Genomic DNA, 25,203 nt, shown 5'->3' with positions numbered 1-25,203 from the left:
AGGCGGTTGGAAGATGGATGACAGCTAACAGATTGAGGTTGAATTCTGACAAGACAGAAGTACTGATTTTGAGGGACAGGGGAGTGTGTAGGTGTGGAGGACTCCCTGGTCCTGAATGGGGTAACTGTGCCTCTGAAGGACCAGGTGCACAGTCTGGTATGCAGGCTGAGACCCCACCTGCCCATGGACTGTTCTGTGGTGCATGCTCTCTTTATCTCCCGCTTGGACTACTGCAATGCACTCTATGTGGGGCTACCTTTGAAGGTGACCCAGAAACTACAACTAACCCAGAATGTGGCAGCTAGACTGGTGACTGGGAGTGGCCGCCGAGACCACATAACATCAATCCTGAAAGACCTACATTGGTGCTGACCTTTAAAGCCCTGAATGGCCTCGGCCCAGTATCCCTGAAGGAGCGTCTCCACCCCCATCGTTCTGCCCGGATACTGAGGTCCAGCGCCGAGGGCCTTCTGGAGGTTCCCTCACTGTGAGAAGCCAATTTACAGGGAACCAAGCAGAGGGCCTTCTCGGTACAGTAGTGGCACCCACCCTGTGGAATACCCTCCTATCAGATGTCAAGGAAATAAATAACTATCTGACTTTGAGAAGACATCTGAAGGCAGCCCTGTTTAGGGAAGCTTTTAATGTTTGATGGACTACTGTATTTTAATATTTTGTTGGAAGCCACCCAGAGTGGCTCGGGAAACCCAGGCAGATGGGCGGGGTATAAATAATAACCTATTATTTCTGTTATTTCAACCCAGGATGTGCCTTTAGGGGTCTAATTCAGCAGGGCTCAAGACCCCAAAAATTCTGGGTCTTCTTCAGTGACTGTAGAGCCACACAGGGGCTCTCACACTGTGATCGCTCCACCCTCATTGCTGCCAAGATTCCTAGCTAATGAGTGTCATTAGCCCAGTATTGTGAATTACTCTGCCAATTTCAGCAGCTGCCTTCTGTTTTAACACCTGCTGGAAACTCTTCTATTCCATCAGGCTTATGCACTTATGCAGACAATTAAAAATGGTGAATTGACATCTGGTTTCTTCTTCTTCTTCTTCTTCTTCTTCTTCTTCTTCTTCTTCTTCTTCTTCTTCTTCTTCTTCTTCAAATGTTTTTTTTTTCCCTGCATGGGTTTATGCATTTTCATTGTAAACTGATTTTTTAATAAATAAATATGAAATAGCACTCTATACAGATTTTTTATGAATAAATAAAAAAAAATAGAAAGCAGCTTCATTTGTTCTTAAGTGGCTTTTATCAAGGGAAATCTAGAAATCCGTTAATATTTCCCAATCTCTGTGTTTGGTGACAAAATAATGAAGAGTCATGTGATGCAATGCGCATAAAGCTTTAATGGAAGTGGGGGGGGAGAGAATGGGACAAAGCAAGATATTAGACATGCAGAGTGGAATAAAAAGGCTCCTCCACAGCTCAAATTCTTGCACAGCAAAGTGCAAAGGTCACAACTGAATTTGGTTTCACACAAGCTTCAATGCATTCTTCTTTTTTTACACCACTTCCAGAAGACAAAAGGCAAGAAGGGTATTAATTCGGGAGCTCCTCCCGCCTTGCTTCAGCGCCAGTGCAGATTGCACGCACACAAGTTTGGGTTACCATACACAGTGTGTTTCAGGATCTTAGCAAAATTGGAGCAAACCCTCGAGAAACCAGCCTAGTAGAACTATGGAGCAGAGTAAGGTGGTCTGGAGAAATTTGGGTCAACGGGTGACACACATTAGGTCTGATTGTTAAGGGACGCTGCATGCAAATAGCCCTATAACCTCACCCATGGGTCTTCTCTGTTGCTTCCATTTCCATGTTGTTGTTCTTTGCATCTGTCCTCAGCAATAGCATCCATAGATCCGGCTACCTGACAGTAAAGACCTACGGCCAAGTGACCCGTAACCGTAGAGTCCTCTTCCATATCCCTGCCCATATCTGCCCAGTCCATATCCATATCCACCCAGTCCATATCCATACCCACCCAGTCCATATCCACCCAGACCTCCATACCCATATGAGCCTACAGCACATGCTGTGTTTCCTCCCACTGCAATTGGCTCACAGGAAGCAGAGAGGACAGCTCCAGGGATGGTAACGTTGATGGGAGGTGGCTGGAGCACAATTTCTGACTGTGGGAGCTGGCTGATACATGATTGCTGGACCCCAGGGAGAATGCCAAGGTTTGCTGCATGTTCAGCACCATAGCCGTAACCGCCGTAGCCGCCATAGCCGCCGTAGCTGCCGTAGCCGCCGTAGCCGCCATAGCCACTGTAGCCACCATAGCCACAACCAAGGCCATAACCTGAGCCAAACCCAACCACGGGTCTAGAGGCAAATGATGGGATGGTGCACGACGGACCGCAATACACCATAGTATTGTGTGGGTCTGAAAAAGAATGTGAAAGCACAAAAATTACATGATGTCAGGGATCAGGGCCAGATTTAGGTTTGATGAAGCTACTGAAGGTAATGAGGCCCTTTATATGTCCAACTGTCCTTTGTCAACTACAAATTGTCGCTGTTTTTGTGTTGAATATACAGTATGCTATATGGTAATTTATGGACCCAATAGGTATCTAAAGCCATTTGCACATAACAAAATATGTATTTTATCAAAGTAATTGTTGAACTGAAGTGCAATTAAGAAGAAATATATTAATAGTGAAATAATTATTAAGCTCTAACTTATTTTTTTTTTAAAAAAATAAAAATAAAAATAAAAATACTACCAAACTTAATAACGCAAACACCTTTATTTTCCTTTATTTTTTTGGGGGGGGGGGCAAGAGAGTGGGGCCCTAAGCTATAGCTTGTTTAGCTTATACGTAAATCCAGCACTGTCAGGGAGCCAACAAGGAAAAGAGGACATTCACAGATCAGAGAATGTCTTTTTTATTATTATTAAAAATTTGTAAGATTTTTCAATTTAAAGCACAAATCATTACATGGTTAAATTTTTCTAGATAAAGCAGTTGTCCAGACTGGCTTGTAACTTCCCCTTCACTCCCTAGCCCTCTGTGTCAGACCCCTAACTCTGTCTAAGTTGAGCCTCAATGGACCCTCTCTGCACCTGCCTGGCTCTCCGCTCTGCGATATTCACCAGACGCTTTGTTCTGGGAGTGAGTGTTGGGGAGAGCTTGCAGGCTGTCAGCAGAGAAGCTGTCAGGGTGGCTCTATGGCGCAGCTGCTAAATCTGATTCCTGCCTGTTTCCTCCTCTTCATTATCCTCCAAGCTGCCAGCCTCCAGTACTTCCAAGCTCTTCCCCTCCTCTGGGGTGTGACCAATTTCCTGCCACCAGGAGCCAGGATCCCAATCCTCTCCCTCTGTGCTTTCCCTGGGGGGGGGGGCTCATGGTCACCCCTCCTCATCCAGCCAGTTCCTGACATCTGTTCAGATGAAGCTGTCTGATAATGAGTCAGATCATTGGTCCTTCTTGACCATACTCTTGATGTCTGGATTTAGTGAGTTTCCGAAGATTCAGATTTAGGGCTGGGGAATCTTTTGGTTCTTTGTCTGTTTTCATTTATATACCACTTTTCCCAGCAAAGAGCACAAGGTGGTGTACATGGTTACCTTCTCCCTTCTTTATCCTCACAAGAACCCAATGACGCAGCTTAGACTGAGAAGAAGAGAAGAGAAGAAAAGTTTGGATTTGATATCCCGCTTTATCACTACCCAAAGGAGTCTCAAAGCGGCTAACATTCTCCTTTCCCTTCCTCCCCCACAACAAACACTCTGTGAGGTGAGTGGGGCTGAGAGACTTCAAAGAAGTGTGACTAGCCCAAGGTCACCTAGCAGCTGCATGTGGAGGAGCAGGGAAGCGAACCCGGTTCCCCAGATTACGAGTCTACCACTCTTAACCACTACACCACACAGTGCCCACAAGAGCCCCTGAGATTGGAAGCAGAACCAATTTGTTTGGAGTGTTGAGCAGAGACGTGGGAGAGACCAGGGTCCTAAATCCCTGCACAGCTCATTGGGTGACCTTGGTCTAGTCACTGCTTCTCAGCCTAAACTACTTGTCAGGATTAAATGAGGACGAAGAGAACTCTGCATGCCACCTCGAGTTCTTTGGAGAAAAGGTGAGATATGAATGCAGAAAAGTAAGTAAACATCATCATTAATGTTAGTAGCCATTGATAGCTATTACTACTAATACCTACACCAACAATAATACAATAAGTGATTTAATAACTAAGTCAATATGATGCCAATGATCATCACCAGCCCATCACTTTTTAGCAAGGATCATGCCCAACCATAGAAAGACATGGACATAAAATTTCATCTCAAGGAGGTGACATTTCAGCAAGTCTAAAAGGCCCTGGTACACCTACTTACCTGCTTTTCTGAGGAGCAGAAGGTGAGAGGAGAAAATAGAGGCAGGCAAGCAGAGCAACATGGGAGATCCTGGTCTCTGGTGAGCTTTTTATACCATTTGGGAAGGATAGGCAACACCCGCTGGGTTATTGGTTCATGTGTGTGTGAGAGAGGGGGGGAGGTGTCTGAGCCTGGGGTCATTTTAATTTAACAGGCAACAACAACTTGTGGCTCGGACAGCTAAAATTATTTTAATAAGAACAAATGAATGGAGTCCAAATCAGAACATATAATCAGCCCCAGATGGTGCAAAGGCAGGGATTCCAATGCCCAAATCCTCAAATCACACCTGACTTCAGAAGATCTGGAAATTATACGGCTCTGGCTGCCCCAAGGATCCAAATATATGTAATTTTAGAGAAGCTCCATCAAGATTATGAAATCTAGACCATAACATTTTATTTTGATTGGAGGCTCTTAGTTATTTTTTTTTCCAGTTTCACCCACACCCGTTCTGCCTTGGTTCCCTCCTCCCGTCTTAGTAAACGCAGTTTGCATTCTTCAAAGGGAAGACTATCATGGCCTCCGAGCCGTAGGTTGGAAGACGGAGGACTTCTTCATGAAGCACACAGTTAAAATGATGGAACTCCTTCCCGCAGAAGGCAGGGGTGGCCACCATCTTGGAGGGCTTTAGAAGAGGGTAGGAGAAATTTGTGGAAGGGCATAGAATCATACAATCAAAGGACAAGGATTCAAATCTCCATTCAGTCATGAAACTCACTGTGTGTTCCTATTCTATTTCTCAGCTTAATCTACCTTAGAGGGTTATCATTGGTAGGGTGAAATGAGAAAGGGGCAAAAGGCAAGATATAAATGTAATGGTAAATCAGGTTCGCACCTGGGAGAGCCCGTGTTGCGGTGGGGGCTAGCAAGACACCTCCCTGGTCGCTGGGCGGGCTGGCTAGCTGGCCACAGCTCTTATAGGTCCCTGCGAGTTGCTGAGTAGAACTGAATGTATCAATGTTGTGATGGACAGCCCAGCGTCCTTTATATTGCCCTGCATGCAGGGAGATCCTCCTCTTGGCTGCGTGCTTCGGATCACCCACCCTCCTTCCCTTTATTTAGGCCTCTGCATTTGACCTTGGAACTGCCTGTCATGGGGTCGTCTGCTTTTGGGGCAGGGCCCAGTAGGAATTTTGTCCATCTGGCTGATTGGCTGTTGCCATTTGGTTTTTGCCTACTGCAGTAGCAACTAGTCACAACTTGTAAGGTTGACGGTTAGGCATTGGTTCTTGTGTTGGTTACTGGAATGATGATGGTGCAGGGAATTCCATTAAAGGAATCCAGGGGTTCGATATGCTTTTGTCCGAACCCCCAGTAGGGGGACAGGGCGACGCAAGAGCCCCTGGGACCCCTGGGGAGAGGGAGGGCCCTGCTCCCGGCCTCCTTAACACTCCCCAGGTGGCATTCTCCCAACGCTGACCGAATGTCAGCTCTGTCCCGGACGGACAGCTAGTCTGAACCAATGCCTACGCAACCACTCACATAATTTGTATTTTAATAAAGTTGTGGCCTAAATTATTGCCTAAAACCCAAACAAATATTATGTATCTAGTCTGAGTTCTTGGGGGGGGGGTGTCTTGGGGACCTCAACACGCAATAGGGATGGAGGTGAGACTGGGTTCAGTTTGCTTCGCCTGGAACAATAAATGAACCAAAACACAGCCATTCTCCGACTTTCACACTTCTCTGAAAGTTGCCATGCATTTCTACAGCCAAGTAATTTGTACAAAAAAATGCATACAGCGGGGGGGGGGGGCATGTGTGCATAAAGTGCATATATTCATGAAGATAATATAAAAATGCATTGCATTAGGGGAAACTGCATGCAAAAAATGTGTTTATTAGCGGGAATATGCACATGCACAAACATGAAATTCAAGCTTCAGTGCTGAGCACTGTGCAGGAAGACTGTTTTTAAAAATGAAAACTGATGTCAAAATGTGGAGAAATGAGAAACTGACATTGACAGATTTTCCTTTCCCTGTGTAATGAGAAATATATAAGAAGCTGCGTCAGGGAAATATCACTTTGCTTCTTCCAGGTTAAAGAGACCCCCTAGTGTCCCCAAAAGTCTTCATGGCTGCATTCCAGTTTGCAGAAGATGATTCTGAGAAACGAAAGTCAATCTCAACTCTTGTCTCCGGGTGCGTGTGTGTGGAATGCTAAATAAATCGATATATGTATATTTCCAAATAAAAAATAAAAAGGTCGAAAATACCTTGCAAATCTCACACTTCCGAATGACAAAAGATGGCTGAATGCCGTGTATCTTAATTGAGAAGTCAATACAGTGGTCCCTCGACTTACGAAATACTCGACATCCGAATTTTTCAATTTACAAACGAAAAAAGTGGCCGCACGCCTATGAATTTTTCGACATCCAAAGGAAATCCGTTGGCGGTTTTAGATGCGGTTTCCTCGACTTACGAATTTTAGATGCAGTTTCCTCAACTTACGGATTTTTCCGAATATTTCCGTTTCCAATGCATTCCTATGGGAAATCACCTTTTTCGACTTACGAACTTTTCGACCTACGAATGTGCATTCGGAACGGATTAAATTCGTAAGACGAGGGACTACAGTATAGGGAGGAATGAGGCCTTGCCTTATGTTGGTTGGTTTCAGTTTTGCCAATGACAACCTACTTTTCATATTCTTAATATTTTGGTTACAGTGGAGTCACCCCCTTGAGCCTTTTTTTAAAAAATAATAATAACAAATAGATTCCTCTTGGGGTAAACCTGGGATGGGTTTCCTTTGAATAACTTTGGTGTTTCTAGATTGAAATGATTATAGTTCAGGGACAAGTGAAGAAGGCTTTAATAACGCATAAATGACTTGCCGAGAGGCAGTTAAAATATACATCTATATCCAGGCCTATCTAGTTTCTAAGCACAGCGCTTTGACTTCTGAACAGGGTGATTCAGGAATCATTTCTGATGACCAAGCACAAAACAGTCCTGTCTCAGTCAGAACACAACAAACATTAAGGACTGCTCCTTTTCACATCTGGCAAAATTTCAACAAATCACATACCCTCCGAAATTTCTCCAATGAAAATAGGAACGTCCTATTCCATAATAATAATAATAATAATAAATTTATTATTTACATCCCATCCATCTGACTGGGTTGTCCCAGCCAGTATGGGTGGCTTCCAACATATATTAAAACATAATAAAACATTAAACTTTTTTTTTTTTAAACTTTCCTATACAGGGCTGCCTTCAGATGCCTTCTAAAGGTTGTATAGTCACTTATCCCATTGGCTCAGGGGGTTACATAACTTCATACCCTCCAACATTTTTCTGATGAATATAGAGACTGCTTAGGCAAAGCAGGACATTCCAGGGTCAAATAAAAAACAGGGATGGCTTCTGTAAATCCGGGATTGTCCCTGGGAAATAGAGACACTTGGAGAGTCTGAAATATCTCTCTCTCTCTCTCTCTCTCTCTCTCTCTCTCTCTCTCTCTCACACACACACACACACACACACCCCTATAGATATGGAAGCATGGGAACGATTGTGGAATATGGATATAAATTTTTCAGCATGTTATGGTCTAAGAGAAAATTATATGAAAACGATATGTCGATGGTATCTAACACCAAGCACATTGGCAAAACTGTTTAAATCAAATAAGTGTTGGAAATGTAAACAGAAAGTAGGTTCTTTTTATCATATGTGGTGGTCTTGTAGTACGGTTAAAGCTTACTGTGAAATGATATACAGTGAAATGAAAAGGATGTTTAAAATATCCTTTGTTTAAAAACAGAAAAACAACCAGAAGCTTTTCTTTCGGGAATTAAAGGGACAGAACTACCTAAAATGTATTGAAACTTATTCATGTATGCAACTACAGCAGCAAGAATGTTACTTGCCCAAAATAACAAATTTTTTATATATGAGAATGGAAATGGGTTATCAAATATTTACAAATAAATTATAAACATTTAAACATCCCCTGGTGGATCACAACAAACATCTATCTAATCCATTTTAGCTATAATGGGTATGGAAAGAAGAAGATAGTCCGACTAAATTGGACTGACAAGCGAAACTATTGGAATATACAGAACTAGCAAGAATGACGGGAAGAATCAGAGACAATACAAAACAAACTTTTCTTAGAGAAAAAACAAAATAAAATAAAAAATTCCTTCCAGTAGCACCTTAGAGACCAACTAAGTTTGTTCTTGGTATGAGCTTTTGTGTGCATGCACACTTCTTAAGAGAGTGGGACATCTACAGAAAATCCCCACCGGGATTGCGCTGACGGGGGTCGTGCGTTCCCCCCCACACTCCTCTTCCTCCGCCAGTGCCTGGAGGTATAGCTGCATTCAGTTGCATCTATGGAAACCAATGAAAAAAGTGTTGCAATTATGCAGGTGGTCACAGGTTCAATCCAGTGGCGTAGTGTGTTTTGCTGGTGCCCGGGGCACGGGTGCTGGGTTGGCACACAGGCACTGAGCAGGGGTGAGGTGTGGAGTGTTAAGGGAGCCTGCCATACCAACCCAGCTCTCACTGCTGCTGCTGCTGCTGCTGGGGTGGCCTCCAACCAGAGCCAAGCGTGGCCACACTGCACCACCTGCCTGCCTGCGCAGGGGGGAGACTGGCAGGCTGACATGGCCAGCAAATCCCCCCCCCCCGATGCCCATGGAGAGGAGCTCCGGGCAAGGCCACCCTGGGGTCAGCCCTTGCCTCCCTCCCTCTCTCCATGACCACTCACCATCTGAGGAGTGCACCAAGCAAGGAGCACCTGGTTTGTGCCCCCTCAAAATTGAGTGCCTGTGGCCATGGCCCCCCTGACCTCCAAAACTACGTCCCTGGTTCAGTCCCCAGCATCTCCAGATGAGGCTGGGAGAGAGACCAGTCTGAAGCCCTGCAGAGCCAGTCCCAGTTAGTGTAGACAATACCAAACTAGATGAATCAGCAGGTTCTGACTCAGTATAATACAAAGCCCCATGTTCCTGTCTAAACCATCGCTTTATCCATAACCATGAGGGCTAGATCCTTACTTTAATTCAGCATTTAATTCAGCATTCATTCAATGCTCCAGGTTCAACCTCAAGCACCTTCAGGTATGACTAGGAAAGACCCTATTCTAAAATCTCTCTAGGGAGCTGCTGCCAGTCAGTGTAGGCAATATTGAGTGATAAGGGAGTCTGTCTCTGTAAAGAGCAGCTCCCTAATTTCCTCAGTCCATCCTGTTCCCATTCAGAAAGCACAGACACAGGTTGTTGTGTACTGTGGGGAATACCTTTCCACGTAAAACTGCCAAAGCCATGAAACTAATTTACTTCTCTGGATATATATATATATATATATATATATATATATATATATATATATATATATATATATATATATATAAAATTAATCTCCTGAATTACTGGTTCCTAATCTTTGGCAAGGTTGGAGGCGCAAACCTCAAAGGGGAGTGCTAGAGCAGTTAGGTTGCATTCAACTTCCAGGGTTGCCAAGTCTGACTTCCTGGGAATGGTGAATGGCCAGAGGGAGAGAACATTAGACTTCAAAGCACATGGGGGAAAATAATAATGACGCTGCTCTATCTAGTAATTTTGCCTTGGCCGCCTGTAGCTTAGATGCCATGCTATTAAAACCTTTTGACATTTCTATGCTCCAGCATGGAATGTACACAGAAGAAATACAACATGCGTTGATCTGCTGTGCTGAACAGTTTTCCATAATACATGTGATTTGTAAACATTTGTTTAAAATAATGCCAAAGGCAAATTATTGTTCTTTTATAAAAAAAATCCAAGTTTATTCATTCGTTTGTTGGGTTGTTTGTTGCATTCTGTTATTCTATAATAGCCGGTGTATGGCCCACCCATTTTATTTGCCGTCTTATATAGATAGCGGAGGGGGGAGAACAGATCGACTGATCAATTCGTGGAGACAGTCCTTACCTGGGTGAATGTTAAAGTCCACCCTCGGTCATGGGTGGACCATGGGTGGATATAAGAAGGGACCACATCTGCTCTAGAAGTGTAATTGTGTGGCACATATTTCATTCATCCTCATGAAATGAAAGTGGAGGCAAAAGTTCTTCTTGTTGTAATACCAGTGAAGTCAGCAGAATAACAACAGGAGCTGACTTGAGGCAATCTGGAGCCGGCTACTAATCGCTCAGAGGATCTGTCATTCCAAATTATATAGTAGAGGATGACAGAGAAGTGTAATGAGCAGCAAATGAGTTGCGGGCCATCTCTTAGATCAAGACAGCTGACGTCTTGTACTCCAGATATTTTTTGGGCTGCAACTCCCATCAGCATAGCCAATGATAAGGGATGGGTGGGGAGATGTAGTTTAACAACATCTAGAGGGCATCACATTGGGTATCCCTGTCCCAGATTATACATTAGGCAGCTGAAGGAGCAATATAAATGGACCTGCCATTGAATGCTCCTGTATGAACATCACCACATTCCAGGGGAGAATGGTCTGCACAAGGTAAGAGCCAACTGAACCAGCGGTCTGGACAAGATAAGAATGGACCTAGTGCAGTATCTCACAGTGGCCAACCAGATGACCTTGTGTTTACCAGTAAATGGTATAGTGAAGGTAGGACATAGCTTTCAGTGCTGGTAGTCATCGATAGCCTTTGTCCCCTTGCATTGGTCTAATCTTCTGTTAAAGCCACCCAAGTCGGTGGACCATCACAGATTAACTTCTGGCTGCATGACGAAGTACTTTGTTTTGCCTGTCCTGAATCTTCTGGCCTTCATCTTCATTGGAAGTACACAAGTTCTAGCATCATGAGAGAGGAGGAAAACTTTTAGCTATCCCCTTTCTCAACACCTAAGGTGCGGATTGGGTGAGCTGTCAGGGGATAGGTGTGGGAGTGGACTAGTTGTCAAGGTGAGGGGTTTGCCGGGGGGGCATTACCAAAAAGGTTGGTGGGTAGCTGGGGTATGCAAGCAACCAAGGTTGGCAGCACCTAGCAATACCTATATCTATTTGTTTGTTTGTTTATCTATCTATCCATCTATATCTATCTATCTATCTATCTATCTATCTATCTATCTATCTATCTATCATCTATCTATCATCTATCTATCATCTTTATCTCTATCTATCTATCTATCTATCTATCTATCTATCTATCTATCATCTATCTATCTATCATCTTTCTTTCTCTTTCTTTCTTTCTTTCTTTCTTTCTTTCTTTCTTTCTTTCTTTCTTTCTTTCTTTCTTTCTTTCTTTCTTTCTTTCTTCTATCATTTATCTATCCATCCTCTGGACCTGTCATTCCCTGATTAGCTGCTCCATGCCCCTGCTTCCTTTAGTGAATACCTTTCACTGGCAATATAAATGCTTTTGGTGGGCATACCCCCAGATGTTCTCCACATGTTCTCTCTACTAGTCAAATGCCCCAGCAAGTTCCTAGGTGTCTCCTTCCCATTTATTTCTCTTTCTTGCTCTGTCTCTGTGTTGGAGAGAAGGCTGCATCCAATGCCGGTTCTATTTAGAACAGACCTAACAAAGTGAATAAACCTGAGTTGGCCCTGCCCCGTGCCTTCAATTGGTATACAGGCACTCTGAATATGATCAGCTTTCGATAACATTCGGATGAATGCAGAACCCAATGCCCACAAAGAGCAAGATTAGGGAAGCACCAGCTTGAACGCCAAATTTGGTCTGCAAGCCTGTTTCAGCCAAGCTATGCAGACCTGTCTTAAACTTGACATCATATATGTGGAGCAAGTGTGGACAGGGCTTGGCTGAAAGGGTATTTGCAAGCACTGGCAATTAGTAATACTTGCAAAACCCTTGCACAACACTTCTCAAGCATCTGGGAGGCTCTTTGCAAAGCACTGTGCTTTGATGGGGTCTAGTAATGGTAAAGATAAAGGGACCTCTGACCATTAGGACCAGTCGCAGACGACTCTGGGGTTGTGGCGCTCATCTCGCTTTACTGGCCGAGGGAGCCGAAGTACAGCTTCTGGGTCATGTGGCCAGCATGACTAAGCCGCTTCTGGTGAACCAGAGCAGCGCACGGAAAAACGCTGTCTACCTTCCCGCCAGAGCGGTACCTATTTATCTACTTGCACTTTGACGTGCTTTCGAACTGCTAGGTTGGCAGGAGCTGGGACCGAGCAATGGGATCTCACCCTGTCGCGGGGATTTGAACTCCTAACCTTCCGATAGGCAAGCCCTAGGCTCTGTGTTTTAGACCACAGCGCCACCCACATCCCTATAGGGTCTAGTACCTGGTGGCTTAGCCCTTTGCTCATGCTGCAGCCCTGGTGAAAATCACAGGGCACAACTGCTATTTGTACCAGGAGGCAGCAACCTACCATTGGTGCCAACAGAAGGAAGTATGGAAACGCTGAGTTTTTGTTTTTGTTTTGTTTTGGTGTTGGATTTTCTCAAAATGTATGCCACTTTGCAGGGACTGCCAACTATTTTATGCTGGTGGGCACATTTTGATTTTTGTATAAGTGCTGTGTGTGCCACTAAATCTGGTTACTTTCCCCTAAATCATTCCCCCCAAAAAAAGAAGAGAGGGGGGAAGGGAGTCAACACTTCATGCTTCTATGAGATCTGGATAAATCGAGTCCCAACTTCACAGTCTTGTGAAGCACATGAAGCTGGAAAAGGATGGGGGGGGGGAGCTCACTCTTCCAACTTCCAACTTCTTCCTTCAGCTATATTTACTTTTCCAGGGAGAAAGGCGTAACAACACAAACCACCACAAGGGGGAAGTGAAGAAAATTATACAAACTTTATGGGTGCCAATGAAATTATCATGGGTGCATTGTTCCCACTGATTTAGATGGCTACCAATACAGGTCACCGTTCATCAAAGGGTACCCTCCACAGTAACTCATGTTTAAGCGAAGAAAATAGTCTAAATGCTAAATAAGAACAGGAGACCAGAGTTATGATGCAGAGTAAGTTGTATTAGGAATGGGGGAAAGATATTTGAGTGAACAAATACAAATGCTCAAGAAGTTAGATATTTTTGAAAAGGACAAATCTAAAGAAATATACACGAATCGTTTCTATATTACAAATCCCCTCCCAGAAAGAGATTAGTTATATTGTTGGCATTTATTAAAAAATTCCCCCCCCCCCCGCTGCCGCCATTTTCACAGATGTACCAAACTGACTGGGCATAAATTCCAGGGGCCAAGTTCCTAGTCCATAGTGTTTCTGTTCTTCACTATGCTGGAGGGGAGCAAAAGAGCTGTACAGATAATAAATAAAAGCCAGGGGAGGTTAAAGCACATAAACAGTGGGATTGAGGGGGATTATGTTAAGGTGAGAAATGGATGCATGAAAGATAGCCGTGGGTCTGATGTGCAGGCTTGCTGGGTGCTCCCAGTGCACAGTGAATTCAACTGGCATTGAGGATGCTCAGCATATCTTAAACCCAGGCATGAACATTTTGCAGTGGATATTCTTTCCCCTAATAAACCTTCCATGTTAACTTAACAGGGGGAGTAACAGATGCTTCCTCTCCTTCCAACGTATCCATATCGCCTCCCAACTCCAAAACGAGATCCTCCAAGAGCACCAGCTCCGAGAGCACCGGCTCCAAGAGAACCGGCTCCAAGGAGCCCACTGCCCAAACCACCAGGGGAGCATGGAGCGTTTCCTCCCACGGCCACGGGCTCACAGCTAGCAGAGAGGATGGGTCCTGGGATGGTCACGATGCAGGCAGGTGGCTGGATCACGACCTCTGCTGGTGGGATCTGGTTGATGCATGAAGGGGCGACACCGGAAAGAATTCCAAGGCTAGCAGAAGGGATGCCGGATCCAACCAGGGCGCCAGAGCCATAGCCGTAGGTGTCGCCAAGGCCAAGGCCACCAAGGCCACCAAAGCCTCCAAGACCAGCCGATCCAAAACCGACGACTGGGGTGGAAGCGCAAGATGGGACAGCACAGGATGGTCCACACAATGCCATGGCTGAGTGATGGAGGTGAGTCTGAAAGGACACAGGAAGTAGCAGAAACAATGTTGAAGGCAAGAAGAGCTGCAGTGTTCCAGGGCGACAGAAGATATTTAGCCTCACCTCCCCCACCACCATTACAGTGTAAAAAATCATGTGTTTTATAGTGCCATAAAATGGGGGTTGGCACCTTTACGGAATTGAGTATGCCCCTAATTTGACCTGTTGCTGAACTGCTGCTTGCATTCATCCCTTTTTACTGGCCATGCTGAGTGGTGCTGGTGAGAGCTGGAGCCTGATAGAAAATATGAGCTTGAGAGCTGGAGGCTGATGGGTATCTGGAAGCCCACAGCTCTCCTTTGCCTGCTCTAAGTATTATAATTTGGAGAGTTTCAGGTTCACCAAGGCTGTCCTAGCTATTACAAAAATGCCCTAATATATTTTACATCACTGGGAGTGAAGTCATCATAATCAATTGTCTGCATTCTCCCGGCTAAGGCTTCCAGGACAAGAAAGACTAAGGCACACCCCCAAATTCAATGTTGTCCCCTCCAGAGTTTGCCGGATTCCTGCCTGCATGGCCATTGGTCAGGGATGATGCAAGCTACAGTTCAATAGACTTTGTGAACCCCAACCTCTATCATCCACACCCATAATGGCCAATGGTCAGGGCTGATGGAAGCTGCAGTCCACATATGAACATAACAAATGTCAGCTGAATCAGTCCTTCGCCCTGTTATCAGAGTGTTGAACCAGATGCCTTTCAGACACCTTCAAGCAGGGTCTGAGTGCACCCGCAACACTTCCCTCTCGTTGCTTCTGGTCATTGGCATTTGGAAGCACCACTTCTCTAACAGCGGAGGTAGAACATAACCAATGAACATGGTCAACATGGCCTGGCTCATTGGTTGCATTGCTAAACTGCTTCACACTCTACCCAAATTAAGCTCCTGGAATTTAAGGTGGTTAAAGCTATCAAGAGGGACCCAGGTGGCGCTGTGGGTAAAACCACAGAGCCTAGGGCTTGCTGATCAGAAGGTCGGCGGTTCGAATCCCTGCGGTGGGGTGAGCTCCCGTTGCTTGGTCCCAGCTCTTGCCCACCTAGCAGTTCGAAAGCACGTCAAAGTGCAAGTAGATAAATGGGTACTGCTCTGGTGGGAAGGTAAACAGCATTTCCATGCGCTGCTCTGGTTCGCCAGAAGTGGCTTAGTCATGCTGGCCACATGACCCGGAAGCTGTACGCCGGCTCCCTCGGCCCATAACATGAGATGAGCACCGCAACCCCAGAGTCGGACGCGACTGGACCTAATGGTCACGGGTCCCTTTACCTTTACCTTTAAAGCTACCAAGATGACTTGGGCAAGCCAAGCTTACCTGTTCCTTTGAGGAATGGAAAGGCAAGAGAAGCTGATCAGTGAAGATGTTGGAAGACTGTGGATGGATGAGGGCTTTTTATACTGTGTCAGTGGCATCCTTGACAGCCCAGTGACATCACTTTGTTCTCAAGTTCCACCCTCAAGAACTGCTGATTCCATCATGTGCAAAATTACTTTAATAATTCCAGTGGTGTCAGGACCAGGTATTATGCTCTCCTCAGCTTATTACAATGAATCACCCAGTTTGCATTTTCATGTTCTCTATTTTGCTCTGCGAGAATTTTCATTAAATTTGCAGAACCCCCTTACTTCTGTTATCCCCCAAATGGGAAACCGGTATGGCCCTCCAGAATGTGGCTGAACTCCAGGTCTTAGAATCATAGAGTTGGAAGGGATCCCCAAGAGTCATCTAGTCCAACCTCCTGAAATGCAGGACTCTCAGCTAAAGCATCCATGACAGATGGCCATCCAACCTCTGCTTAAAAACCTCCAAGGAAGGAGAGCCCGCCACCTCCCGAGGGAGACCAGTTCCACTTTCGAACAGCTCTTGCTGTCAGAAAGATTTTCCATATGTTTAGTCGGAATCTCCTTTCTTGTAACTTGAGGCCATTGGACCCTCCGGAGCAGGAGAAAACAAGTTTGTTCCCTCTTCCATGTGACAGCCCTTGAGATATTTGAAGATTGCTATCATATATCTCAGTCTCTTCTTTCCCAGGCTAAACATACCCAGCTCCTTCAACCGTTCTTCATAAGGCTTAGTTTCCAGAACCCTTGAAACCATTTCTGGAATTCTATGGCATTCTATGTGGCAGCCCCTAAACCAGATGGGTAGCTGAAATGGTGCCCATCATTGGCTCTGCTGCCTGTGGACTAAAGAGAGATGCAGTTCAGAAGCAACCGGAGGGCTGAAGGTTAACAAATTTTGCACTTAATTAAGTTAACCGTGCTGAAGAATTGACATGTCCTAAATCAGCCCACCAGACCAATAAAGATCATACTTAGAGGCTCTGTGCTGAACACCTTGGCAACAAGAGACAGGACCATCTCAGTTGCACTGGGCTGGTCCTACCATTGGGCAGTGGCAAGAAGCAGTAGATGTTGAATGGCAGGGAGTGAACAGTGCTGTGTGTATCATGAAGCCTGCATACCCTCCATGAACATAAGGGCATTTCTCACTCCCCTGACAACTGACCTTCCTCAACCCACCATTTTTTTGTTGTCCACTCGCAGTCTTTCCTATCAGAAGAAGGGCAAGTGGCACCAACAGGACACAGCACAAACATCTTCCACCATCCCAATCCTGATTTTATTTTATTCTTTGGTAGATTTACCAAAGAGAAACACACAGCAATAAAAAAGTTTTAGAAAGGGGCAAGATTAGATACGGATGCACAAAGTTGTTTTTTTTTCTTTTCTTTTTAATCAAGTCTCCTTGCACTCTTTTCATGTGCCCTCTGCCTGCGCCTCAGAGATGGTGCATCACATGAATCTGGGCTTCAGTGACGGCAGCCTCTCCCCTTCCTTGCCCACTGTTGGGAAATGGTCTGAAACAGAGGACTGGGGAATGCATTCTCAGGCAGATCAGCTTCTCTCTGAAGAGGAGGGGGAGGGAGAAGATTCACGCTCCCCCCTCCCGCCCCGTTTCCAGCGGTTCAGGAGCAAAGAGAGACACAGACACTGAGCAGCTTTGACAGAGGTTGCCTAGTTATGAGATAGTGGAAAGAGAAACAGAAGGGGGGGGACAGCTAGCAGCTTCCGGGTCATGTGGCCTGCATGACTAAGCCGCTTCTGGCGAACCAGAGCAGTGCATGGAAAGGCCATTTACCTTCCCGCCGGAGGGGTACCTATTTATCTACTTGCACTTTGACGTGCTTTCGAACTGCTAGGTTGGCAGGAGCAGGGACTGAGCAACGGGAGCTCACCCCGTCGCGGGGATTCAAACCGCCGACCTTCCGATCGGCAAGCCCTAGGCTCTGTGGTTTAACCCACAGCACCATCCGCACCCCTTTAGAGCTTTAAATACATGGCTTTAATTTGGCCAGGGAGAAAAATGTCTCGCAATGCAATCTCTCAACACCATGTGTTATTTCACTCATGCCCCATCTGCCCCCTCTGCTTTCACTCACTTTTAGTTTTTCTAAACTAAAATGTAGCAAGCAAACAAATGTTCCCAGTAAGGGAGTTGATGCTTCCTGCACTTTTCCCCAGTTCAACAATTTCGGTTGGTTTTTTTTTTTTTTTGAGATTTTCTTTCATTTTTATAATAATATTTTATTCTTCTTTTTTTCAAACAGAGCTGCAGACAAATGAATACATCGCTTTCTTCAAAGGGGGGGGGGAATAAGTCATTGGCTGAAGTCACTAATCCAAGTGTTAATTAAACTCTACAAATATGCTACGAGGACTCTTCCAGGAAATTAGGCCTTTATTTTGTGGTTTGTTAAAGTAAATCTATATAATATGTTAATATCTGTCCTGTCACCAGAAAGGCTGGTGGAAGTGTCAGCCTGGGAGTCCATAACATGAGCTTAGACTGGCAGACATTTTATTATTAAATTCCAGCCTGGCATTTAGTTCTTGGCATGAACATCCCAGAAGACGTCTGCTTTGATGGGCACTTTGATCTTGGAAAACAGCTCCGAAAAATGCCAAGCTTCTGAGGCAACAAATATCCTGTGTTTGTTTGTTTGATTTGATTTGATTTGTTGTTTTTGGGAAACCCCCTAAAAAGGGTAAAGGATGCTTAGCCAGATGCAGAAATAGCTGGATCATTCCCAGTTCCCATCAGTTATAAAAGTGGGCCTTAAAAAGACCACTGGTCTTAAAAAGACCTGCTAGAAATGCCTGCTTTTTAAAAAAAAGGGTTTAACAAGCATTCTGAGCCTTAGAAACTGCCTTTTACCCAACCATCCTCCTCCTCCTCCTCCACTTCTTCTTCTTCTTCTTCTTCTTCTTCTTCTTCTTCTTCTTCTTCTTCTTCTTCTTCTTCTTCTTCTTCACCACCACTGAATTTATATACTGCCCTATATCAAAATAAAACAACAACCCAATAACACCCCCCCCCCAATAAGAGCCACATTTTAAAAGGGTATAGGATGCTGATCAGGTCAACTAAAGGCCTGGTTAAAAAGGAATATTTTTCCTGGTGCCTAAAGGTGTATAATGAAGGTGCCAGGTGAGCTTCCCTGGGGAGAGCATTACATAGGTGGGGAGCCACTGCAGAGAAGGCCCTATTCTCTTCTTGCCAACCTCTGGACCTCTTGAGGAGGAGGCACAGAAAGAAGGTCCTCAGATGATCTCACGGTCTGGGAAGGTTCAAATGGAAAGAGGTGGTCCTTGAGGTATTGCAGTCCTGAGCTCTTTTTCTATTTTTATTTTTATATGTTTGTGTAACATATTGTATGCCTATGTGTTGTTCTATGTTTGTCTGTCAGTATATAAATAAACTTTAAAATTTAAACAAACAAACAAACAAACAGGAACGTTTTTGCCTGGTGCCTAAAGGTATATAATGAAGGTGTCAGGCAAACTTCCCTGGGGAGAGCATTTCACAGATGGGGAGCCATTGCAGAGAAGGCCCTGTCCTCCTGTTCCCACCCTCCAGACCTCTCAAGGAGGAGGCACACGAAGGAGGGCCTCAGAAGATGATCTCAGGGTCTGGGTAGGCTCATGAGTAAAGAGGCGGTCCTTGAGGTCCCTGAGCCGTTTAAGGCTTTATAGGTCAAAACCAGCACTTTGAATTGGGCCTGGAAACTAATTGGTAGCCAGTGTAGTCGGACAAGGATTGGTGTAATATGCTCAAGCCATCTTGCTCCGGGGAGCAACCTATTTGCTGAATTCTGCACTAGGTGAAGTTTCCGAACTATCTTCAGAGGCAGCCCTACATATAACGCATTGCAGTAATCTAACTTTGAGGTTACCAGAGCATAGACAACAGTAGTTAGACTATCCCTGTCCAGATAGGGGCACAGCTGGGCCACCAGCCAAAGCTGATGGAAGGCACTCGGGGCCACTGAAGCCACCTGAGTCTCAAGAGACAGAAAAGATCCAGGAGTAACCCCGAGCTACAAACCTATTCCTAAAGAAACAGTGTAACCCCATCAAGAGTGGGCGATCTCCCACCCATCTGGTCTAGGGAACCACCCACCAAGAGTGCCTCAGGCTTATCTGAATTTAGTTTCTGTTTGTTAGCTCCCTTCCAGTCCATTACTGAAGCAAGACACTGGTCCAGTATTTCCACTGCCTCACCTGCTGATGTAAAGGAGAAATAGAGCTGAGTGTCATCAGCATACTGCTGACAGCGTACTCCAAACCTCCGGATAATCCCCCCCAGTGGTTTCATGTAGATGTTAGATAATATTGGGGAAAGGATTGAGCCCTGCGGAACCCCACATTGAAGGTTCCATGGGCTGAGAAGCACTCCCCAAGCAACACCTTTTGGAAACGACCTTCCAAGTTGGACTGGAGCCACCATCTATTGTTCCATCTAGCTCTGTATTGTCTACACAGACCGACCACAGCTCTCCAGGATTTCTCTCCCAAGCCCTACCTTCAATGACTGAACCTGGGACCTTCTGCTTGCAGATGTCAACATGCTATTTTGGGCACTGTGATATTTTGTGATCTATCACCACCATCTCACCTCGCAAAAAGCACTTCCTCCCCCCCCCCCCGGGCTGCAATCTTGTGCAGGTCACGTGACCTGCATTAGAGCATGGCTCCGAAAGATGGCATCCCAGGTTTTTTTTTTTGCCTCAACGCAAAATAGCTGTCACATCCAAAAAAGCAGAAAACAATGACACGACTAGAAAATGACCCTGCTTTCAGGTTTCTCCCAGGCATCTGGTTGGCCAATGTGAGAACAGGGTGCTGTACTAGATGGGTCATTTAATGGGGTAGGAGAGCTGGGGGGGGGACACTTCTGGTGACCTTTGGTTTCAGATAGTACATGAGTAAATGAGTCTAAAAAGCCCGGGACAGAAAGTTTCACAGTCCTCTAGCGACTGTGGTGGCTCATTTACCAGAGGCAGGGGTGTCTTACCCATAGAGGCTAGTGGCATGGGGTGCCAAGTTCTGGAGGGTGCCAGGGAAGAGGCAGAGGATGGACGCGGTGCCTCCCGGGATCAGCTCGCCTGCCTCCGCCATGCCATGCCGAAGCAGCACCATGCCCGGAGCCTCCGTCTGCCATGGCCACCGCGACACAAAGCGTCCAGCCTCTGCCTCTTCCCCGCTGGAGGAGCTGCCCTCCAGCCACTACCTTCCTCCTCCAGCCCCGCCGGCAGCACTGTCCTCCCTAAAAAAAACTCTGGGAAACAGGGGGAAGGCACCAGAGGGAGCTTTACACCACGGCGCCGGATTTGCTTAATGTAATGTATTTTGTGTTAGCTCTAGAAGTGTATCCTCGATTCTGACCAAACTACAGTAAGTCTCCTGATGTACATTGTGTTCTAGGAGCCTTCTCCATATGAACCTGGAAGTGACCTATGTTGTTAATCCGTTGGCCAGTGTGAGACCTGGATGAAGGATTGATTATGTGTCTTTGTCCCAGGGCTCTTGGGTTATGATGATCAATGGCATGTATCAAGTGATGCCTCCTCGTGAGGGCTCTTTGCAAAGATTCCCTTTTCGCCTTTGATGTAAAATGAAGTTGGTGGAACATTATCCCAGTGGGGGAGAAGGAAGATCAGCATGTTGGAATGTGCAGTGCAGTTATTGTGAGAATCCAGCAACAGCTTCATTAAATGCAATTTGCTCATACTCTTTACGGCTATTATTAAAGTAATTTGGTGTGTGATGCTGATGAGGCAATTTGCTGGCAGCTAATTAAGACTTTGGGCAGGAGGGGAAAGATCCTGTGTCCTGAAACCACAGGCCTGTGAGGCTTAGAGTATATAAGTCCATGGCATGGAGAGCTTTTCCATCAGTTCCACCAGAGCTTCCAACATCTCTCAGCTTCCTGTTGCTTGGAAAAGCAGGTAAGAGGGCTGACTCCAGAAGGGTTTGCAATAACATTACTTGACTTTTCAATGTATATTTGCCTTCCAGTTTCATTTCCTCTGTGATTTTTCTTTAAAATATGGATAGCATGGTGAATCTTAGAGCCGATTCAAGCCACAGAATGTGTGTCCCTCACGAAAGGGAAGGCGAATCTAAATGTTTAAGAGGTTTATTAGCTGTTGGCTGGATGCTTAGATGAGCTGTGGAAGGGGACACAATGGCCACCCAGATGTTGTTGGACTGAAACTCCCATCAGCCCCAGTAAGCAGGGCTGAGGGAAAGGGCTGATGGGAGCTGTAGTCTAGGAATCTCTGGATGACCACAACTTCCTCATCCTTAGTATAATATCACCAGGCTGACACTCCTGATCAGGCACTTTCTCCACACACCCATCACTGTCAGTTGTCCAGTCTGGCTTTCCTTGGACTCCAGAGATATGTGTCTGCCACCATGAGAACAAGATGCTGGATGAAATGGGCCTTTAGTCTCATCCAGCAGGGCTTTTCTTATGTTGTTCTTCTGCAAGCTGTGGGAATTGCCTGCTCTGCACCATAGCACAGCATCTAGGGACACAAAACCTGTGACTCTCCAGATGTCAGGGACTGGGCAGAGGAAGAATGGTGGAGACTGCCTCCCCAGCCTGACCCTTCCAGAGAAGAGGAAGACAGTTCAGACAGGGGTTTGAGGGAGGTCGCAGCTCAGAGACAGATGAGAGGAAAAGCTGGGAAATAATGGGGGAAGAGGAAGCTGATGGACACAGTGTATTTAGAAAGCATTCCAGACCAACCCTCTCCTAGAACCCAGCAAGCCTTGTGTGTAAGAGAGCAATGAGCTCTGTGAAGAACGAGCAAGTGGGAGAGACGGGGGAGGGATGGAGATTCACTCGGGGCATCACCATTATCCAAGAGGCTGGGTTCCAAAGACTCTCTGTGAATATTGAATAAAAAGCGGATGGTAAGAAACATTCCTTGTCTTTGAATTTTCCTGGGCAACTGGCCGTGGGAGTTGCTGGCACTTGCCTGACACCAGATACCCATCAGCCTCCAGGTCTCACCAGTCATACCAGCACTGTTCTGGTATGAACAGTGATCAGGGAAGATGGGGAGGAGTAGTTCAAAACATGGAGGACCACAGGTTCTCCAAACTTGAATTAGAGGTACTTGGATATTTGTACATAGGAAGGTCCCCATGCCTGCTCTAAGGCACAATAAAATGTATAACTTCTTTTAGCATTATGAATACACATCATGATAAAAATTAAACAGATTTCTTGCATTGTAAAGGTGAGACTAAATATCTCCCATTGCCCCCGGAAGACTGCAACACTTGTCTATCTTTCTCCTCCCTCCTGTGTCCTTTCAGACTCACCTCCATCACTCAGCCATGGCATTGTGTGGACCATCCTGTGCTGTCCCATCTTGTGCTTCCACCCCAGTCGTCGGTTTTGGATCGGCTGGTCTTGGAGGCCTTGGTGGCCTTGGTGGCCTTGGCCTTGGCGACACCTACGGCTATGGCTCCGGCGCCCTGGTTGGATCCGGCATCCCTTCTGCTAGCCTTGGAATTCTTTCTGGTGTCGCCCCTTCATGCATCAACCAGATCCCACCAGCAGAGGTCGTGATCCGGCCACCTGCCTGCATCGTGACCATCCCAGGACCCATCCTCTCTGCTAGCTGTGAGCCCGTGGCCGTGGGAGGAAACGCTCCATGCTCCCCTGGTGGTTTGGGCAGTGGGTTCCTTGGAGCCGGTTCTCTTGGAGCCGGTGCTCTTGGAGCTGGTGCTCTTGGAGGATCTCGTTTTGGAGTTGGGAGGCGATATGGATACGTTGGAAGGAGAGGAAGCATCTGTTACTCCCCCTGCTAAGTTAACATGGAAGGTTTATTAGGGGAAAGAGTATCCACTGCAAAATGTTCAGGCCTGGGTTTAAGATATGCTGAGCATCCTCAATGCCAGTTGAATTCACTGTGCACTGGGAGCACCCAGCAAGCCTGCGCATCCGACCCACGGCTATCTTTCATGCATCCATTTCTCACCTTAACATAATCCCCCTCAATCCCACTGTTTATGTGCTTTGACCTCCTCTGGCTTTTATTTATTATCTGTACAGCTATTCTGCACTCTTCCAACAGAATAAAGAGCAAAAAACAAGCAAGCAAACAAACAAACAAACCCTATGGACTTGGCCCTTGTAATTTATGCCCAGTAACTTTGGTACATCTGTGAAAATGGTAGCAGTGAGGAAAGTTTTATAAATCCCACAAATAGAACTGATCTCATTCTGGGACAAGATTTGCAATACAGAAACAATTTATGTATATTTCTTCAGATTTGTCTTTTTCAAAAAATAACCAATTTCTTGAGAATTTGTTCAATTATGTATCTCCCCGCCCCCACACACATTCCTAATAAAACTTACCCTGCATCATAGCTCTGGTTTCCTGTTCTGCTTTAGCATTTATACTCTTTTCTTCCTTTAAGATGGATTACTGTGAAGAGTATCAGTTGATGATCGGATTCCAGTCAAGGCCTTCAATCTCTGGGGCATTCTTGGCAGGATTGGGGCACATTTTAGGGAGTTTCTAGAATTCTTACATGACACGGCATAGGTGGGGTACATTACAGAGGGGGTCCCCAACATTTCTCAGTGGAAGGGCACCCTCAAGGACTTTCCTGGCTCCAACGTAGCTTTGCAGGGCCGTCTTAAGCATATCCGGCGCCGTGGTGCAAAGCTCCCTCTGGCGCCTGCCCCACTTTCCCAGAGTTTTTTTAGGGAGGATGGCACTACCAGTGGGGCTGGAGGAGGCGGGCAGCAGCTGGAAGGCAGCTCCTCCAGCGGGGAAGAGGCGGAGGCTGTATGTGCGCCTCCCAGTTCAGCTGGCTGCTTCGTGCCACGGTGGCCATGGCAGACAGAGGCTCTGGGCATGGCGCTGCTTTGGCGCAGCATGGCGGAGATGGGCGAGGGCGGTGAGCTGATACCAGGAGGTGCCGCGTCCAGCCTCCACCTCTTCCCTGGTGCCCCCCAGAACTTGGCGCCCTGGTGCCCCACGCCAGAAGCCTTTATGGGTAAGACGCCCCTGCTTCTGAGGTTCCCATTCACTGTCTCCTAAGGTGGTCAGGGCAGTTCTATTTCCTTCCTGGAAAAGTGCACAGCTCTTGAGGCGGGAGTTGGAAGACTTGACACTCTTTCCTTTGCAATTTAATAAATAAAGTTGGTTGATCTGTGGTTGAGAGTAGAATTAACAGTGGGAAGTTGGATTGAGCCAGTTCCCTCCACCACCTGTTCAGTCTCAATCGGACTTCACAAGCATTGGTTAAAAAGAATATAAAAGTACACACATAGAGATCCCGTTGTTAAAGAGAGAAAAAGTTATTTACAGTGGTTCAGTGTAGGGGGAAGTATGGTGTGGGAGAAGGCACAGGGTGAGTAAGTTACTGCCCATGCCATGTGCCAATCCTTCCTCCAACCTGGGGAACTGTGGTTGTCCTATCAGCCAGCCCTTGGGGTCTGTAGCTGCTG

General features: G+C 46.0%; 3 protein-coding genes across 3 annotated transcripts; 1 reads left to right on the top strand and 2 right to left on the bottom strand.

Annotated features, from left to right (window-relative positions):
* Nucleotides 1-1,768: 1,768 nt before the first annotated feature.
* On the bottom strand, nt 1,769-2,378 carry LOC117039036 (shematrin-like protein 2). Its single transcript, XM_033136069.1, has one exon. It carries the CDS (start codon nt 2,376-2,378, stop codon nt 1,845-1,847), a length of 534 nt encoding a protein of 177 aa, XP_032991960.1. The 3' UTR covers nt 1,769-1,844.
* Nucleotides 2,379-13,660: 11,282 nt separating this feature from the next.
* On the bottom strand, nt 13,661-15,756 carry LOC117039039 (claw keratin-like). Its single transcript, XM_033136072.1, has 2 exons — nt 15,691-15,756; nt 13,661-14,352 (listed from the first exon to the last, which is right to left on the bottom strand). The coding sequence occupies exon 2, from the start codon at nt 14,329-14,331 to the stop codon at nt 13,855-13,857; it is 477 nt and encodes a 158-aa protein (XP_032991963.1). The 5' UTR covers nt 14,332-14,352; nt 15,691-15,756; the 3' UTR covers nt 13,661-13,854.
* Nucleotides 15,757-21,615: 5,859 nt separating this feature from the next.
* LOC117039041 (claw keratin-like) lies at nt 21,616-23,673 on the top strand. Its single transcript, XM_033136073.1, has 2 exons — nt 21,616-21,667; nt 23,052-23,673. Exon 2 carries the CDS (start codon nt 23,073-23,075, stop codon nt 23,547-23,549), a length of 477 nt encoding a protein of 158 aa, XP_032991964.1. The 5' UTR covers nt 21,616-21,667; nt 23,052-23,072; the 3' UTR covers nt 23,550-23,673.
* The last annotated feature ends 1,530 nt before the right edge of the window (nt 23,674-25,203 follow it).

The sequence above is a fragment of the Lacerta agilis genome, chromosome 17 (genome assembly GCF_009819535.1).
Source record: "Lacerta agilis isolate rLacAgi1 chromosome 17, rLacAgi1.pri, whole genome shotgun sequence".
Classification (NCBI taxonomy): Eukaryota; Metazoa; Chordata; class Lepidosauria; order Squamata; family Lacertidae; genus Lacerta; species Lacerta agilis.
Note: the sequence above shows the minus strand (reverse complement) of the source record. Positions and strands in the feature narration are given on the sequence as shown.

Excerpts from the sequence above, each read along its gene's own strand:
- LOC117039036 (XM_033136069.1), bottom strand. The coding sequence starts at position 2,378 with ATGGTGTATTGCGGTCCGTCGTGCACCATCCCATCATTTGCCTCTAGA.
- LOC117039039 (XM_033136072.1), bottom strand. The coding sequence starts at position 14,331 with ATGGCATTGTGTGGACCATCCTGTGCTGTCCCATCTTGCGCTTCCACC.
- LOC117039041 (XM_033136073.1), top strand. The coding sequence starts at position 23,073 with ATGGCATTGTGTGGACCATCCTGTGCTGTCCCATCTTGTGCTTCCACC.